The 20,406-nt window shown below is 37.0% G+C and overlaps 1 protein-coding gene across 2 annotated transcripts; it reads left to right on the top strand.

Moving 5' to 3' along the window:
- The first annotated feature begins 393 nt into the window (after positions 1-393).
- LOC125239759 (E3 ubiquitin-protein ligase RLIM-like) lies at positions 394-18,619 on the top strand. Of its 2 annotated transcripts, XM_048147429.1 has the most exons (5): positions 394-648; positions 3,481-3,519; positions 15,162-15,203; positions 16,860-17,030; positions 18,101-18,619. In XM_048147429.1, exons 1-4 carry the CDS (start codon positions 464-466, stop codon positions 17,026-17,028), a joined length of 435 nt encoding a protein of 144 aa, XP_048003386.1. In that variant the 5' UTR covers positions 394-463; the 3' UTR covers positions 17,029-17,030; positions 18,101-18,619. The 2 variants fall into 2 exon arrangements, with proteins under 2 accessions (XP_048003386.1, XP_048003387.1); XM_048147430.1 differs by lacking the exons at positions 3,481-3,519; positions 15,162-15,203.
- Positions 18,620-20,406: the final 1,787 nt, after the last annotated feature.

Here is a 20,406-nt window from a genome sequence, read left to right as displayed (position 1 = left end):
TAAAAAAATTAGATTATAACGAATATAACTACTGAGAGTATATAAGTAAATTAAAATTATAGTCAGGTATGATTAATGTTTTTAGTTTATTGATTTTACTTATTAATTTAATTAATTTTGCATCTTAGTAGTAAGTTAAATTTTGTGTAGAGCGGAACGGAGTTTGTTTTCTTTTTTTTGTGTCGACCAAAGTTTGACCAAAGTGTTTGTATTCAGCCAGAACTCAATTATTATCTTAATCAAAATTCAGTATTTTATAACTTATATTTTGTAGAATAAACTGCATTATTACTAATGCAAAGCTATTTTTTTTGTTATCAGTTCTTCATGAAACTACAATCGTCGATTTAGATTTCACCACAATCTCTCAACATCCCAACACTACCTGTCAACGTCAAAGCTCAAACACGAAACGAAAATAAAATATTTCACAAGGTGATCAGAACGCAATAACGGAACAAAGATGAGTATGCGCGAGGAAGATCGGCAGAAGAACAACAACTGCCCAAGCCGCGGGCTCGGCTTGGCGGCCGCAGCCTTGGGCGTTGGTGTTGGGGCTGCTCTGTACTACTTCCTCAGTAAGAGGCCAGAAAATCCTGATGGCGAAGGATCCACTACAGGCTGGTCCTGCGAGCAACCTCATGCCTTGTAAGTGTTAGCATAAGACCTATTTTTCTACACACGCTTCGCTTTCGCTTTTGAGCATGATTTCGTAGTTACAGTAAATATTATGTTATCTAATAATATTAATGTTTGATGTTCATTGCCTTGATTTTAATTAGTTCTTTAGTTATGTTGTAATTAATAACAATGAACATAAATGTTAGTTATGTTAATGTTAATTTCACAACTACCCTACATTTCCATTTCTCATATTATCTCAGTAATTACGTTCAAATATAGGTACTTCATTTTTTATTACACATTCATTGCCAAAAACCCACTAGGTGGGTTAATTGTAAAAAAAAAAGTGTTTCCTATATGTTCAATGCAACAATTGATATAATTATCATATTTTATATGACCTATGCAACTGAAAACTGTAATGTAATATCAATTTTTTGTATCAAAAACGGTTGAAAACATTGTTGGATGTATTATTTCTAGTAGCTACAGGTTACCCAAGGTCTGCAGGCAATTTCCTTACATTACTTGCACTTCACAAAAGATGCAAGTCAGTGAAAATGAAGCACAATTTTGACCATTAGCATTTCAGCATGTAAACCGTGGAAGTAATGTGCCAAAGCTAGGTATCAAATTATCAGTAAGTAGCTTAAAGCAAAATTTATAAATGAGCAAGATAGCAAGTAAGTAAGTAAACTCTTTATTGTACCACCAACATAAAATATACAAGACATCAAATATAAAAAAGAAGGAGGAAGTACAAAGCCGAACTTATCCCTGATAGGGATCTCTTACAGTTAACCTGATTAATAAAGATAAGATAGCTTTCTGAATCAATGCAAAATTTTTGTATTTAAGAAAAAAAGGTAAAAATTACCCTTCTGGCAGAACTTAACACCCTTAGGTCAGTTGGTTGAGATCATATCATAGGTTCAAGTTTATAATTCCACCAGAAGTGTAGTTAATTCTTTAATTGATTCTTTTAATCTAAAATTTGTATCATTTGTAGACACATCTGCTTGATAAATATAGGTTTTATTTTATCATGTCCTCTTATATCAGGAAGAGCAGGAGGTAAATTAACTTGTCTGTCTATGATTCATATACAACTTATTTTACCTGTGATGACATAACTAATAAGGAAAAATTGTTAGATTCACTCTCATTAGAATAGATTCACTCTCATTTCATTTGTATCACCCTGTAGTTAACTGACTAGGTAAAAATGGAATATATAAATTAAATTTTTACCGCCTTATTCATAAATGTACACTAAAGTTCTCAAGTCAATAGCTTATCCCTTTCTATCATACCAATGAAAGGGACAAACAAACTTTATCGGCTCGATAACTTTAGTGAATGTTTATGAATAAGGGGGTTGGTGTGCAAAAATTTAAATTCAGTGAAAAACATACATAAAAAAATGACTTTAGAAGTGATTGTGAAAGAATTGAGAAGTATCAAAGTTAAGGAAACTGCCTGTGCCTAGGGGAATATTTACTTATTAAAGATTTTCTGTATACCAACATCACATCACATGATTTTATCTATTGTTGACATATTCAATTTTGTAGAGGGTCCGTTTATAGAGTAAACATTTTCTTGTGTTTTTAATGATATTTTGTAAGGTGAATTCATAAGTAACATTAAGCAACTTTTTCATAGTTGACTATTTAGCTTATTTACACTGGTAATCATTTTTACGTGTATGCTAAAATTTAGTTTTTTGAACTTTGTCGCATAGTAATATTGCCACGGAAATATAAAGTATCTATTCAGTAATTCAGTATTCATCTTGCAAAATAATACTTGATAATTTAAAAGTCACCTCATTTTAGCAATAATCATGTAGCACCATTTTTTCACCTCACCCATCACTAGCAACTTTTTTGATGACACGGACACAAGTATGGAGAACAACTGTAACAACTCTACCACCTCCTTCGAAGACTCCTACACCACCGTCTCAGAAAACACAACCACCGACACAAGCATGCATTCCGACTCTGAGGACTCCTACATTGATGTGATACCTAACTTGGAGGAGTCGTTCTCATTCTCCGAAGATGAGTGGGATGTGACCGACTCGTTGGACGTTCCGAGTGAGGAGAGAAGGAGTTTGTCACCGGTTAGGATGATGATTGGGAGCTTGGGAGCGCTTTTTAGCCCTAGACCTAGTGAGCCGAGGCATGTAACGTAAGTTTGCTTGACTTTTTGTTTAAATTTTGAGTGCATTTTTTAACTAATTTATCAGTAACTTTATCATAAACCACAAGTATAGTAATTAGCTTAATTTTGCCATATTTTTAATTATTAAAACTAACAAATATCTCCAGATATTTGTTAGTTTTAAATTATCTTTACCATGCTTATCAGTAACTATGGGTATTTTTGACGACCGGTCTGGCTCAGTCGGTAGTGACCCTGCCTGCTAAGCCGCGGACCTGGGTTCGAATCCCAGTAAGAGCATTTGTGTGATGAGCACAGATATTATGACTAAATATTTGTTCTTAAGTGATGGATGTTTTCTATGTATATAAGTATGTATTTAGCACCCATAGTACAAGCTTTGCTTAGTTTGGGGCTAAGTTGATCTGTGTAAGGTGTCCCAATATTTATTTATTTATTTTTAAAGAGAAGTTATATGCAGAAATTATGGGAAAACTAGATATTCTGTTTGCATATTTATGAAGGGGCATAGCGACACTATCTAACTGTAAGCATAGTACAACGTAATGGCACTGAGGCCCTAAATCCTAATATTCCTAATACAAAATTATTTTTATGTAGGTAAAAAAAACAAAACAAGGTTTTTTAAAACTAACCCTTTTGTATCTATTTTCTTATTATTTCCAGATCACAAGAGGAGCAAGACATATTGCGGGCGCAAGCGTTGTAAGCATTATTTACCTTTTGCTACTCGTAGTTTGACATTTTATTTATAGTTTGGACTAGGGCTCTGGATACACGTGATTCACGCCGAACCGTAGCTACGTGACCTTAACACCGGCGGTACTAAGATCACGAATTTCACGAACACGGCAAGGTACGTACCTCGTACGTACGTACTTGCCTTAGCGCCCGGATTCACGTGACACGCCGCGGTCCGTGACACGCCGCCGCCCGAACCTACGTTCGTGTGCAGAGCTTCGGGTGGCGGTTCCGTTGGGTACTTATCGTACGTTTTGTAGATTCAACACGCCCGGGAGAAAACCAAATCATGACTACTATTGAATTATCACTTAGTACCTATACTTAATACCGGACGAAAGTTTTTTTACGTATGAATTAAACTTATATTTATGTTTTGCTTCGATTTTTATACTGTTCAGTTTTGCCCATCATTTTTTCGGATATTTTTTCATGTTAACTGTGGCAACACTTTGTCACAGTTGAAATTCGAATATTAAAAAAAACGGTTGCTCTGTCATGCAATTGACAGAGCCAGTACGCAATAGACTCGCGAACAGTCACCATCACCTTAGCCAGTCTCGCTATTTCTCGCAGTAAATTATTTGAAAGCACCATCACCCGTAATTTAGCTTAATTTCAATCAGTGTTGTGTATCGGAGAGCGCCAGGATCATACGTGGAGAGAACGTCGAAGGTCTAAGTTGAAAGCTCGAAGGTAACGGTTTTACGCTTCCTCTAGCTTGCGACAAGGAGCTGAAATCACCGCCAGCGGGCCTACAGCGCGACCAACGACTCAGTCCTCACATTCCCGGACTGTAAGGTAAACTTCGCTTACACTCATTTCACACTGTTCGTCTAACATCACATTTATCATTTTCACTCCATACCAACTTCCTTGCTGACTCGGCCCTAAATTCCACTCTATCGTTTTCGCCTTTTCGCCCCCATACAGTCCATTAATTGTCGAACATTTTGGCCTTCGACCCGCATACTTTGATAAAGCGCCTATGATTTGTCGTTTTCGTTTTAAATATTCGCTTTCTCAAATTTGTATTGTCATTTTTCGCACTTTAAAATTTAGGGTAGACTTGTTAAAAATTTGTGGGTAAGCAAGAAAGTTGGTCGGGTAATGGTGCTTTAACAAAAATCATTCACTCACTTTTCATTTTACTGGCAACAATTTTGTCAAGTGTCACCTGTCAGCTGACACCTGTGACTCCTGTCAGTGTCAATCAACCGACTTTTGTGTTGTGATTTATTTTGTGAAGATTAGATTAGTTTTGTTGTAATTTCATATTAATATCGCCGTTTTTAGTGTAATTTAACGCCGTAATAATGACGAATGGCGATAAGTCTGTCGGAACAGAGGTTGACACGGTGATGATTGCTCGTGACTATCAGGTAATGAGAATTGAATATTTGCAAATGTTGTCGGACTCCGAACTTGCGCTATGTGACGAGAGTGAGCTGTGTTCTATAGCGAAGAACTTCCATGAAGCGCAAATAAAGTTATTAAGTAGTGCTCCTCGTTCCGAACACAGGGAGATCTGCTCACATACCGCGATGTTCGATTCGAAAGTAAGGGCAGTACGGTCGAGGTTGCAGAATAGGAAGCCTTGTGCTGGGACTTCGTCAGTCTCGGGCGTGCCGCAGCCGGTCTTGCCTAAGTTACCAAAACTGCAAATTAAAGCATTTGATGGGAAAATTGAAAATTGGGTAACATTTATGCAGTTGTTTAATTCTTTGGTGGACAAGCGGACTGACATTGCTCCGGTTGAAAAATTGCATTATCTTTTGTCCAGTGTGCAAAACGAAGCTTATGACCTTATAAAGAATTATCCTGTCACCGATGACAACTATAAGGTAGCATATGAAGCGCTGTACAAGCAATATAACAAAACTAGATTAATTGCTGCTACTTACTATGAGAAGCTTGTACAGTGTGAGCCGGTGAAGGCATCCCGCGCTAGTGACCTGCAGCGGGTTTATAGGGTTTTTGCTGAGAATTTGTCGATTTTGAAAGGTTTCAACTTACCGGACAAAAATTTCCTTCTCGTACAACTACTGTGGTCGAAGCTTGATAGGAACACTAAAGAGCAATTCGAATTAGAACATAACTCTGATGACATTCCTGAGTTTAGTAAATTGCAGGATTTTATTGAAAAGCGACACCGTGCCTTAGACGCTGCAGTGGCATCGGGGTTTGTCGCTAGTGCTCCGCAGCCAAGTAGTAGCAAGCCATCTAATAAGCCAAAAGTAGCCTTGGTAGTCTCGGCTCCGAAGTGTGAGGTGTGTGGACAGGCCCACAGTCTTACATCCTGTCCAACCTTTTTGAGTTATGACCCCGCTTCTCGGTTTAAATGTGCAAAAGAGAATAAGTTGTGTATTCTGTGTCTGTCGGGGTCACATCCTATGAGGTCGTGCAAGTCGAAGCAGCGGTGTGAGCAATGTCGGTTCTCTCACCATACGCTGTTGCATTTTAATAGTGGTAAGGTGCCTGTACCCCCGGCAACGGATGTGGATAATTTGAAGCGTCCATCGAGCTCAACAAATCCTCTGGTGATGGTAGCCAATAATGTTGCCGCTTCATCCCTATTTTCGACTGCGAGGGTATTGGTGGAGAATGCCAGAGGGAATTTAGTTGAGGTAAGGGCCTTGCTTGACTGTGCCAGTGGCTGTAATTTCATAAGTGAGGCATGTGCACAGAGACTTGGTCTCCGGGCAGAATATGGGAACCATGCCATCACTGGTATCGGTGAACTCGTGTCGAAGCCTGGTGGCACATTGTCATGTACCATCACACCGAGCGTTGGGAAGGCTGATACTAGCCTCTCGTTTCAGGCTTATTTGCTGCCTAAAATTTGTCCTGAGATGCCGCCTGAACTTGTCGACCTGTCATCATGGCAACATATTAGGGGCTTAGAATTAGCTGACCCCTACTGGCACATTCCAGGACCTGTTGATCTATTGTTGAATGTCAATATTTTCGCTTCTTCGTTGCGCCCAGGTTTAATCCATGGGGCCCCGGGCCAGGCGACTGCCGTCAACACCGTTTTCGGGTGGATTCTGATGGGAGACGCAGGCGACTGTACTACGGACATTTGTCGTTCTCGGTTCCGTAATACCAACTTCCTTGCTGACTCGGCCCTAAATTCCACTCTATCGTTTTCGCCTTTTCGCCCCCATACAGTCCATTAATTGTCGAACATATACAATACATATAACTAGCGGCCCTCCCCGGCTACGCACGGGGATTATCATAAAATTTTTTATAATAAGTTATCCGTAAAAGATAGATATATGCCATCGCGGACTTTTTTGTAGACCTATTAGAGAGACACAATTTTCCAATACATTATTTTGATATAGCTCAAACGGTTTTGGCAGCGTTTTCGATTAAAGCTCTCAGCCAGCGGGATTTTGTCCAACTCGATTAGAAAATATCGTCATATTTTTACCAATTCAAACAAAACTAACAAATTATAAACCTAAACTTTCCTCAAGGATTACTCTATTCATAAATGAAAACCGCATCAAAATCCGTTCAGTAGTTCTTGACTTTATCACAAACACACAGACAGACGCAGCAGGGGACTTTGTTTTATAAGAGAAGATCAAGTGATTTATGGAGTTATTCGCTGTGTTACGTTAGGGCCTAATATTGTTTATTTTTTGACATGTGCCGTCAGAATCCTCAAGTACTCGACACTAACTTAAAACTGTAAGTGGTGACAGTTTAGTATAGTATGGAGTAAATATTGTCCCAGAGCTGTAAGAAATGTAAGAACCTCTTTTTCACACATGACAGCGTCCACAAAACGTAAAATCCTGTAATAATGGTTAAAAAAATCAAGTACTTAAAAACAATATTTCGCTTACCTACTTTAAACATAATCTAAAACATGTTACATTTTTGCGGATCTTCGTTAGTAAGTATTTTACGATATTAATTTATAACGCAAGATTTACTTATTATGTCATTTATCATTCATTTTTATTTTTAAACTAGTGCTGTGGCAGAGTGTAATTACGATTCAAATGACATTTCAGTTAGTTGATAGAAATCGTTTATTTGTTTAAGCGCCTCCTTGTCCATAGGGCCTAATCGATTCAACCAATTCGAAATTAATCGTTAAATTTGGCAAACGATACGTCTTAGCCACATCGCAACATACATCAAAACAAATGTGTCAAAAATGTGAACTTACGGATCCGGGACAATAGTTCTAATGAAATTCAGCAACACGACGCTTAGCCATATATTTCTGGTGAAGCATTATTATGTTATTCTTAAGGTTTTCACATTTATTCTTTCATTTATTATGTATGAAAATGAAAAAAGATTTTTATAAAAAGTAATTTACCTACGAAGTGGCTTTAATTAATTAATATTTAAGCTTGCTAATATGTAATAATATAACGAATCTTAAATGTAAACAAGGCAAACAGCAATGTAGATATTGTAGATGAACAAAAGATCAAGTTCTGTGAATCTTTGAGACGTACTATGATGACTATTATACTCCAGGTAAAAAAAATATGCACACACGTGCGCGGGGCCACGGTTAAGACAAAAAAAATAACAGCTGCAGTTCTTATCAGTTACGGTACATTAAATAATACTTTTAGATAGTATATTCCTTTAAAGCACTGCATTGTTTGACGAACGAGCTCAGCTATCTTACTGTGGTGGTATTTTGTAAATAATAAGTGCAGTTCCACCACGTGGTAATAAAGACAGTAAGATTTACGAGCAGCCATTTGTACGTGAAGCTGAGTGAAATGAGCGATGTGTTATTTTTACATTTTGGGATTTTTTTATTTAATCTGGATGGGGCAGATTAGAGTTTTAGTTTATTTCAATTAGTCACTTGTAAGATCCCAGTTGATCAACACTTGAAGGCCTTGACACTTTACTTTAGCGGTGAATTTAAAAGTTATTGTCGTTGTTGTTTTGTTCAGTTTTTGTATTGTTACTGTTAATGTTTGAAACTCTTAACAACGAAGAGAAGTTTGGTGTGGAGATATGCCACCAGAGTCGGAGATTCAGCTTTATGTAGTCTCTGCAAGGATCGGACAAACAATGAGTTTCCGTGTCGTCATGGTACTACAGGATCTATCGCGAGGCATTTGACGTCAGTTCATTTGAAATCTGCTGTTACTGTTACGACATCAAACGAGTAAGTTAATTTTTTAAATAGGTGTAATCCATAATAAATACCATGAAAAAATAATTTTAAAGTTATTGCATGTAAATAGTATAACGAAGCTCACTTTATTAAGCAATGCTTTATTAAGCAATCAGTAGTACATGGCTTAGTTATTATATTAATTATTATTTTTGAAACAATTTGAAACAGTTTGAAACAATAAAATGATAATCCTGCGCCTTGAACACTCTTAAAGTAGACTTTTTTTACGACCATCAATCTTATTACTATATAACGTAATTACCTAATTAAATGGTGGCTATAACAGTTAAGTTGGCGTAAAATGTATAACATAATTATTAACTAGGTATATGTTAAAATTACGTTTCCGTGGATGTCATCCCATCGTCACATTCTTAATTTTTATACTAAATTGACAAATTTCTTATTCCGTTCATCAATAATTGAATAGTACCGTGTATACTTATCTACCTATTAAATCTCATTAATCAGAGGGTAACTAGAGAGTTTTTGTCAACGAACACTGCAGACACATAATAAGCAGATTCAAAGGTATCACGGTGCACGGTTAAGCCCATATATTACCATGTTAACGCATGGTATTTTTCAACCACAACCACTCAACAGATAAGCTTAACAAAGGATAAGGTATAGTCATGGTAACATAAAAGTAATATTTTAGTAAAAGTATAAGTATTTTCTGGATTTGAACTCGAAGCGTCGGTTGTAGCGTAGAGACAATGCTAACAGTGGTTATTCAATAATAAGTTGAATTTAGAATTACAACTGTTGAATACTTTTGAATAGAGTAAAAAACTCAAATGACTGGAAGGAAACTTTATCTGAAACGGTTACCAAATCTAGCAGTTACCCTTACAAAAGGTTACCTACCCATATCGTTGGTATTTTAATAACCACTTCTAAATTAAGCCTATCGGAAACCCCGGATCGTTTATTCGGTTATATTTATTTATTACTTACATATTAATATTTGAAAAACCGCAGTATTGAATGTAAATTTTAATTCAAAAGTAATTAAGATATAACCTACATTTTTATTCATAACTTATAGAGACTGCATCCGATCTTATCTTCTCTCATGAAACGCCGCTGGACCGGGCCGGGCGTGTCACGTGAATTCGTACGTACGTACGTACGGATCTACGTACGTACGTACGCTAATTTCACGTGATTTATTTTCACGTGACGAACGAACCAGAAATCCGTTGCCGTGTATCACGGCAACGTGCGTACGGCTACGTGTTCACGATACACGGTCACGACCGGGAGCCCTAGTTTGGACTAGAGGGGATAGTTCAGAACTTAGGTATTTTTTCTGTAAAAATTTAAACTGTTATTTTGGACAGCCGCGTAGCGTCTGTGATTGCCGCCCGGGGCCGATCACCAATTTTGCCGATATGCCGCCTCTCTTATGATCAACATATCTAGATTATACCTACTTGGTAATTATAAGTGCGAGGTGTGCTATCGTTGTAAGGGCTCCGTACACCACAAGAAGGGCTTAAGCGCCTCGTTTTTTGAAGGCACTTAAATCATTTTTAATAATAATCGATATTCTGAACAATTTCTAAAAATAACGAAACAGAAATTAATTTAGTTAGATTTCAAGAGATTTGGTAACTCCTTTCAGCAGCAGAGAGTGAAATTTGAGTTTTCTTTCTTTTAAGTCCGACTTACGTTTGACTGTAGATTTATAATAGGCTTTTCCTGTGTAATCTATAGATTGAAGGCTATCTCGTGTATTTTTTCTGTGAATTTTTTACCTATTTTCTTAAATTACTTCATTTATAATTATTTGAGAAAATATTTTTGAAATACTTATAAAAAGCTCTTTCATTTGATATGTAACATAATAGAGTTTAAAAAACTTTAATTTTTAATTTTCATTTTTACCAACCAAAAGTGACCCCTACAATTAAATTTTCTTAATTTAAATTGCTTTGGGTCACAGGACTTATGTGTGCCAAATTTCAAGTTAATCGGTTCAGTAGTTTTGGAGAAAATTGGCTGTGACAGACGGACAGACAGACGCACGAATGATCCTATAGGGATCCGTTTTTCCTTTTTGAGGTAATCCAAACCAATAGCTTTTGTCTTTTGTTCCTACTAAAGAAGACAGTCAACCAAATCTTGGTACTAAAAAAACGGCAAATTTAAAAATAGACGGCTCAGCGGCTAGTACATTTCTTGAAACGCGTGCCTTCCTAAACCTTGGCGTTGGCGGAATCATCGACGAACCATATTCTAACACTTCAAAAAAATATTGAAAATCTATATTTTCAATATTTTATATTTTCGCCCTATGGGCGAAGGTTAAATTCTCATAGAAAATTTAAATTTCGCGCCTTTTTAGGGTTCCTTACCATAAAGGTACAAATAAAAGGCCCTTATATGGTGCGACTCTGTCCGTCTGTCTGTCACACTATTTAATATCTCGAGAACTACTTATGATATCGCTTTGAAATATGCAGTACTTATGAACATCGTTAATCTCTACAAATTGAAAGTATATATTTTTAAATGTATTAATATTAATTACAGAAAATGGCCAAAATAAAAGGGGGGAAAACTATAAATTTCAAATTTACTCGGGCAAGTGGGGTATCGTTACAAAAAACTCAAACTATACATATCAAAACTATTTTTTTCATATTTTTTTTTATCATCATCATCATCATCATTTGACGACCGGTCTGGCGCAGTCGGTAATGACCCTGCCTGCTAAGCCGCGGTCCTGGGTTCGAATCCCGGTAAGGGCATTTATTTGTGTGATGAGCACAGATATTTGTTCCTGAGTCATGGATATTTTCTATGTATATAAGTATGTATTTATCTATTTATGTATGTATATCGTCGCTTAGCACCCATAGTACAAGCTTTGCTTAGTTTGGGGCTAAGTTGATCTGTGTAAGGTGTCCCCAATATTTATTTTATTATTATTATTATTTTATCATATCAGCCGAAAGACGTCCACTGCTGGACATAGGCCTACCCCAAAGATTGCCACAATGACCTGTCCTGCGCCACCCGCATCCAGCGGACTCCTGCGACCTTCACCAGGTCATCAGTCCACTTTATTGGGGGCCTACCCACGCTTCGCCTTCCGGTACGCGGTCGCCACTCGAGAACCTTTCCGCCCCAACGGCCATCGGTTCAATCGGTGGCGAGTACCTCACTCACCTTCGATTCGCGGACGATATAGTAGTCTTGGCTGAGACCATGGAGGACTTGAGTACGCCTCAATAGAGCCTCCATGCGAGTTGGTCTTAAGATGAACATGGATAAGACGAAAATCATCTCCAATGCCCATGTAGCACCAATTCCCGTTACAATTGGAGGCTTTACACTCGAAGTTGTAGACGATTATATATACCTAGGACAAGTTATCCAATTAGGTAGGTCCAACTTCGAGAAAGAGGTTAATCGTCGAATCCGACTCGGTTGGGCAGCGTTCGGGAAGCTACGATATTTTTTTTGTTGTGGAAAAAAAATGTTTTTGAAAAAAAATGAACTTTTTTTTTTACTTTATAAAGAATCCTTCCAGATTTACATTTTCAATTTGAACACTCTTGCGGGTGTTTATTGTACCTGTATTTTTGAAAATGAAAGTTTTTGCTTTCAAAGAGAGGAAAAATGGTTAAAATCGGTTCACACAATAAACAATTATCCCATAAAAATCATCCTCCATACTAGCTCGCACACATTAGTTTACTTAATTTGCCGAAAGATATCGCTGTACGTTGAACGCTCATTTCCTACATCGCATTTATCCTGATATAATGAGGTCGCTTCAGGAGCGTCCTTACATGTCGTAAACTATTGAAGTCGAGTTATGATTTTCTTTGGACGTTGTCTAACAATAAAATTGTATATTCAAATATTACTTATGTGGGAATTGACTCTTGAGGGATTTAGTCAAGTTTGTAGAGTTATATGAATAACATTTGATGATTCAACTATTGAAAGTTTGTACGGAACCCTCGGTGGGCGAGTCCGACTCGCACTTGGCCAGTTTTTTTAGTGCTAAAATTTGGTTTACCGTCTAATATTACTCGGTGGCCTTAGCACAAAGCTAAAGTATTATAATATTATTGTTTACTTACGCACATAACATACGAGAAATATTTCAAACTTGGAACAAAACTATTCAACATTCAATTCAAATTCCAAAATAGGTACTTAAAATAGACACTTACCCAATTTGACAATAAGTGAATTGAATATCAATGTACAAATCAAATGTAATATTTTCCAATTATAATTAAACTTAGCACTAAGAAGTAATTGCAGTTTTTAAAATCGAAACTTCGGAACAAAATGACGAATTTTGTTTGCTCAACTCAAGTATTCATCTGTCGTAAGTACAAAAATGTAGAACTCCATTCATTACAAAGTAAGGCTTAACAGTATGACGATAAGGTGTTTTATCGTGTAATATAGCTGCCGCTTAAGCTCTTTCGCCATAGTTTTTCGAACATTCGCCTATAGTTCGTGGAAGCTCGGCGGCTGCTCGGCAGCGCGCGGCCGCTCGCGCCCCCGCCCCGCGTCCATCGCAGCCGCGGTGTATTCGGCGCCAGCACAAAACAGAGAATTGGCGCGTTTCTCAGCGCGATTTGAAAAATGTTGGTCTCATAATTAACAATTTTATTTATTAGGTTCCGTAACAAAAAGGTACAAAGGAACACTTATGGTGCGACTCTGTCTCTATGTATGTTATAATTTTTAATTGCCGATTTTGCCGCCCCCTGTCATGTGCCGCCCGGGGCCATGGCCCCCCCGGCCCCCCCCTCGCTACGCCACTGATTTTGGACACTGGTGATCGTGACAGGTGACGCTCTTGTTCCGAAGCCCAAGATTAATATTTAACCCCCGACGCAAATACGACGGGGTGTTACAAGTTTCTACGTGTCTGTCTGTCTATCTGTGGCATCGTAGCTATCGAAGTGATGAACCGATTTAGATTTCGTTTTTTTTTGTTTGAAAGCTGAATTAGTCGGGAGTGTTCTTAGACTTATTAGCTATGTTTTGATGAAAATCAGCCCACTATGTCAAGGGTTTTTCAAAATTCTAATTTTTGGATAACTGAGTCAAATCAGTTACTTATATATATTAGCTCAAAGTAAAATACATTGCGAGGTGCATGTATGGATTAGGTTAGGTATTATGTCAGTTTGTCTGTCTACCAGGGCTCTTGAGATTCGAAGAACCATTATAATTAGAGAGACAGTTAATATTGTCCTATAGTTTGTTTTGTTCGTCATTTAGGTCTACCGGTCAAGGGACCTTATCTATCCCGTGACATACCTACATATGTAGTAGTACCTATTTAGAAATTTAAATTAGATTGCCAAATGTGAATATATTCAGGAAAGTATAGGAAGGACAAATTATCTCTATTTATCGGGTTTCACCAGTAAACCCTCGATATGTCTAATTCAAATGTTAAATTAAGTCAAAGGTTTTGAGACTTTGCATGTGTTAACACTTTCGCTGAAGAACCCGCCTGGTGGGCACTCGTGGACTTTGCTCAGATGCCGGAGAACCCGCTGGGCGGGATCTCGCCGTACAACCGGTTATAAAATGACGACCGGTTTCTGACCTAGTGCGCCATTTTTGTCTGGTAGTGAATGTTAACTAAACGCCATAATTTAATAGTATCCAGTGCAACCTGTTGAATTAATAGTTATTTGTTTTACAAGGGGGCAAAGTTGTTGTTTAGACGTACGTGCCAATATTGATACCCGAGCAAGCGAAAGATTCCAATATTGAACCGCGAGCGTAGCGAGTGGTTCAAAGAGTGGAATCTGGAGCATTGCGAGGGTTTCAAGGCACGTAGGTTAAACAAACTTTGCCACCGAATAAAACACAACATTTTCTACCACACCGACACGAACAAAATTAATTTATCCAATATTTATGATTAAAAATCATCATTTTATAGTTAAATTCTACCTGTCAGCTTAAGATATCAAGTTAAAATTTGTATAAAATTATTTTGCACTCTTGTGGATAGAATGCAATTTTGCTATCTGTTTTCGAATAGCAAAGTAAGCCTTAAACAGTTGGTGTGGTGAAAAATCGTTGTTAACTTATCTTGGTATAACATATTTTTAAATTAAAGGAAAAATGGAAAAATTCACACCTCCCTGTTAAGATCTGTTAAGATCTATTCTTACGGGTAGATGTTTGCTGTAACGCCACCCTAAGGCGGTTGAGAATTGAGGGAAGGCATGGATAAATTCGCACACATCCAGCAGGCCTCCGTGGCGCAGTTGGTAGCGTGATGGCCCCGGCAAGGCCAAAGGTCACAGGTTCGAGTCCTGCCGGAGGTGTGAATTTTTCCTTTAATTTAAAAATATGTAATATCGCTCGCAGACGTTTCTGCATGATAAAAAACAAATTTATCTTGGTATAACTTTTTTATTTATTTCAGGTCGGAAGAGGAACAGATAAAGTTCCTACACGCTCAGAAATTGTAAGACTGTGTAACTTAATGCATGTTATGTTAATGAATTACGTAATAGAGCTAAGTTCAATTGTGTTATATTATAATTAGATTCATATAATTAAGTCATATATGGTCGATTAAGTTATCGGTAAAATAGCTACCATTAGATTTACATAAATAGGCTAGTTTCCTATACTTAAAATATTTTATGCAGTATACGAAATAAAGCACACATATTAGAAGAAAAATATGGACAATAGTTATGCTTAACCATAATTTCCATTTAATAAGTCAAAGAAAACGATATAACTCCTCAGTATGTCATAGTAATTCCATGTTAGCAAATCGTTTTGACAGTTCTTAAAAAGAAGCTGATTTGACTAGTAGGAAACTAGCCTATTACTATTACTATTACAATCCATATGTGATAGTGTTTAGTAAAACGCCCACTTTGTCCCTCACCATAAAGACGAGATTTGCTTGTCTTTATATGAATAAACTGACACAGCGGCTTTATACTTAGCAATCGACAAATTGGGACGTTTTACTAAACTCGCTCACATATCGTCACCCTAGTTCACAATCGTACTAATTACGCGGACAAAATGGTTGTAATAATAGTGGGCCATATGTAGGTACTGAAAAACCTAGTACGATACACGTGCGAATAGGTGATTCGCAACTCGTCTCGATTTACAACACTCCCTTCGGTTGTGTATTAATAATTTACCTCCACTCGTTTCGAATTTCCCTTTTTCCGCACTTGTATTAGTTACTTAATAAGTACTAGTTTTAGTAGTACTATAATAGCATGTTTAGTTGTTACTTTATATTTTTTTATGACAATTATTAGATCATAGTATCCTTTTTGTACATTATGTTAAGAATGTGTACATTGGTGTCTGATATTATATTTTTTGCATGCTTTGCTGTTGCTTGTGCACTGAAATATTGATATGTTCTAATGTAATTTAAATAAATAATTATTTTTAAAACTACTTTTGTCACAAACTGAAATAAATGTCATATACAAAGAAAAAGTGACTAAGGTCTCCACGTGTTCAAAGCTGCAGGATTTTTACCATTTTTTTTTGGCCTATGGTTTAGGCATCCGTCGCGATAACGGAGGACGCTGGTTCGAATCCAGCTTTGAACACTTGGAGGCCTTGGTCACTTTTTCTTTGTATATGACATTTATTTCAGTTTATAGTTAAAATAGTAGTGTGTCTACTAAAAATACAAATTAAATTATTTTCTATGAGGATAAATTAATTTGTTCTAAGAATTACTTTTGTCACCTCAGCAGGTTAACTAGCCAATATCCCAGTCGTTTACGCTCCGTAGCGAATGAAAGGCTGATCTATCTCTCTAATATAGAAGATTGATAGTTAAATAGGTACCAATTGGCATCTGGGTAGTTTACGAATATCGTGGGTTGTGACTTGTGTGACTCAAACTCGTATATACATAGATAAGTGACTCAACCTAGTCTCGCATATTCATTATTATAAATCTTTATACTGAAGCGATTATTATACGAGTTTGAGTCGTAAGATCAAGTATAGGTTGATACATGGTTGAGTCACACAGCCCTCGATATGTCATTACAACTGAAAACTACAAGAAAGGAATATTTGATCAAACAACTGTTTAAATACTGAAAATGAATTTAACACCTTTCAGCCGCGAACGCTCCTGGTCCCTAGAAGAGTGCTCCATCTGCTTCGAGATCATGTTGAAAGACCAGGATCTAACGCGTCTGCCGTGCGCGCACAACTTCCACTCAGGCTGCCTGGCGCCCTGGCTGGCGGAGCAGCAGACGTGCCCCAACTGCCGCAAGGCTGCCGAATGAAGGTCAGTCTACTATTAGTCCTAGTACACTGCCACAAGTCACTAGTACGTCCCAAGGTAGACTAAAACCTCGGGATTTTAAGTCGGACAGTGTTATCTAGGCCATAAGCGCTTTAAAAAGGTGAGTCCTCAATAATAATCACGAGCTTAACAAAAGCTAGCCCCAAAATCGAAGGACCTTGCAATGAAACATGAAACCTACCCACAACAAAATGACACAGCTGAAAGATTCAATAGAACATTTGTCGTCATAATGAACGTATTGATAACGGTTGTTTATCTCGCTATAAATACCGTTTTAAAATGGTATAGATGAAAGACCAAATAGAATTGTCTTAGAAAGACCAGGATCTGACCCGTCTGCCGTGAGCTTCCACTCAGGCTGCCTGGCGCCCTGGCTGGCGGAGCAGCAGACGTGCCCCAACTGCCGCAAGGCTGCCGAATGAAGGTCAGTCTTCTCTATCCTAAGTTCATCAGCTTTTGATTTGGAAGGCGGAAAGCGTTAGGTACTATAAGCGTCCTAAAAAGGTGAATCTTTCGTTGCACTAGAAACCAAAAGGTAAATGTAATCTGATAAGGTACTCCCACAAACAATGGCGCAGCTGAGAGATTCAATAGAACCGTTGTTGAAATACTGACTTACAAAGTTTGCTGTAGGTATACGTTTACAGTAAGGCGCAGAGATAATAGACCTTCCGGTATAGAATAGTACATTACGATACAAGTGCGTAAAAAAGGAAGTTCGAAACGAGTGGCGATAAATTAAAACACGACCGAAGGGAGTGTTTTAAATCGACACGAGTTACGAATTTCCTTTTCGCACGTGTATCGTACGACGTTTTTCAGTACAGATGAGCCTCCGAAGTTTCGACCTGGCATATAATGAACCACTTCTCGCACTAGTGTGTAAAAAGAACACCATCTGTACTGAAAACATATTTAAAAAGGCTTAGTATGCTTAGATAGGTATCTCAGATGCCTATTGTACAATTTGGCAACAAAATACCTAGTTTCTCGAAGAGTAATACAGCTCATAAAATACATGCTATTTAAAAAAGATTTTTTTCTTTCAGCTATGACTTCGCGTTTTCTCATCATATCACCGAGGCGAGAGAGACTCTCCGCGAACACCTCATCTGCCAGGTTGGTGAACCTCTGAAGATAACACTATCAAGACAGGCCAAACAATAGTTAAAAGCGTTAAAAAACGAGATAATGTTTACAGTCGAGTTCTTTTATATCTACATATGCGAACTAAAATATTTGAATGCGATATTTGAAGTCATGCCAAGTTAAATTGCCAGTATTTTCAGAACCCCGTCAGTATACATTTATTTAACCATTTTACATGCGGGGCCATTGAAATAGCCACAAAAACGACAACTTAGTACAACGTGACTCTGAGTATAAAAGGGTGTTCAGACATTTTTTCGCGTGTGTAGAAGTAAACTTCGACTGTAAAATCGGACAGTATTTTTCAAAGTGTCAAATAAATGTAACACTTCAATTTATGACCTACGAAAATCGAGGCAAACAGTGGTTTAAAGGGCATTTTCAAAATATAGGTCCCCCCAATTAGCGTAAGTTGTGAAAATTAACTCGCTGTCAGTTTTGTGACGACAATTAAGCATAAAATCTGTATAAAAATGTACTTTTTTCACATTCTGAATGTAGATTATCTCTTAAAGTTTATGTAATTAACAGAAAAACAATATTTTTATTGAAATTTCATGTTTAATTATCGTCACAAAACTGACAGTGAGTTAATTTTTGTAAACAACTTACGCTAATTGGGGGGTCCCAGATTCAGAAAAAACCCTAAAATAACTTTAAAGAAATGTCAAATGTAAGTTTATGAGAAGTCGTAGTTCTTTATACCATATGTGCTCGTTTTTATCATAAAATAGTTTTAGTCGATAATAGTTAATTTGTTAGAGATGCCTTTTCTATATAAGGTCCTAATTTATTAGTTGCAGATATTTTAACACATGATACTTTACATTAAAATAATTAACTTTAAATATAAATTAAGAAATCTTTTCATGTAACTTTTTTGATTTCATTTTCCTAACAAAAAAATTAATTATAATTTCGTCTAAAAAAATCATCATGTGCATTATCACATGTCACAATAACACTGTCTGTCATGTCAACAATTGTTTGTTTTAAATGTCGTAAAGGTTCGGCGGGAAAACTGCACATGTCATTGAAGTGGCCAGTTACAGTTAAGTGGTACGTAAAAGAGGTACTAGAATCTGTTCAATGAGTTTTCATTTAATAATCACATAAACAGGGTGTTTTTACGTAGCAAATTTGTTTTTCCGTTTTCTCCAAAAAAACATCGTAAAAGCTATAATGTTTCACGGTTTAATATACTCCAGACACCGAGTACTATCAGCTGTAAAAATATCTGCATCTAATAAATTAGGACCTTATATAAGTGGGTTATAAATAGTTATTAACTCAGTAGTTTTTTGTTGGGTCGAAAATTACGTCCTAAAACATCTGTTAAATATTCTTCAGAAGTCAGCCAATCGCTGTCATAAGATACCGCCTCTCTTTTCTCATTAATGTATTGTATAATATTGGTGACTTTTCCTTTATAACTAAATATGACAGTTCTAATAATTTCGCCATGGACGCGATTCTTACATGCCTTTAAAATCTAGTCATTGACAGTTGTAAAATACGAGTAATAAGGAATACTCACCAAAAAATGAATATTTGTAAAAACTGTATATATTATTCCGACTCTATTTCTGTATTATTTCGACTTTGTATTTTGTGTAGAAATGAAAAACTGCCATTAATAATAACTAATAATACCAGTCTAAGTTAACAGCTATTTTGTTAGCCTTTGCGAGGGTTTATTTATTATTATTTTTCCCGCGGCTTCGCCCGCGTAAGTAATCTATTTTCCCATACAAACTTTGGATCCCCATTTCGCCCCTTTAGGAGGTGAATTTTGAAAAATCCTTTCTTTAAGTAACCTACGTGCCAAATTTGGAATCTCTATGACCAGCGGCTTCTGCTGTGCCTTGATATGTCAGTCAGTCAGTTTCTTCTTTTATATATATTATTAAGCTGACGTGCCCAAAATGTGCTCGAAAATTTAGCCATAAGATAGGGTACGCGAGCCACGTAAAGCACACCAGAGAGTGGAACAGCTACACTTTCTTGAAATTGTCTGTTCCAGTTGAACACGCAGTCGCTGTGGCCGAAATCGGCCATGACAGCATAAAAAAAAGATTTATTTAGGCTTGCCAAAAGGTGTAATACAAAGATACTTATACATTAAAGTTATTTATAACATAAGCTTTCTTGAGTATTCGTCTTTGCCTTTGGCTAGTCTGTGGTCAAGAGTAAGCCCATTCATAAA

The sequence above is a fragment of the Leguminivora glycinivorella genome, chromosome 26, assembly GCF_023078275.1.
Source record: "Leguminivora glycinivorella isolate SPB_JAAS2020 chromosome 26, LegGlyc_1.1, whole genome shotgun sequence".
Taxonomy (NCBI): domain Eukaryota; kingdom Metazoa; phylum Arthropoda; class Insecta; order Lepidoptera; family Tortricidae; genus Leguminivora; species Leguminivora glycinivorella.
The sequence above is the reverse complement of the archived record's forward strand: the minus strand, read 5'-3'. Positions and strand labels throughout refer to the sequence as shown.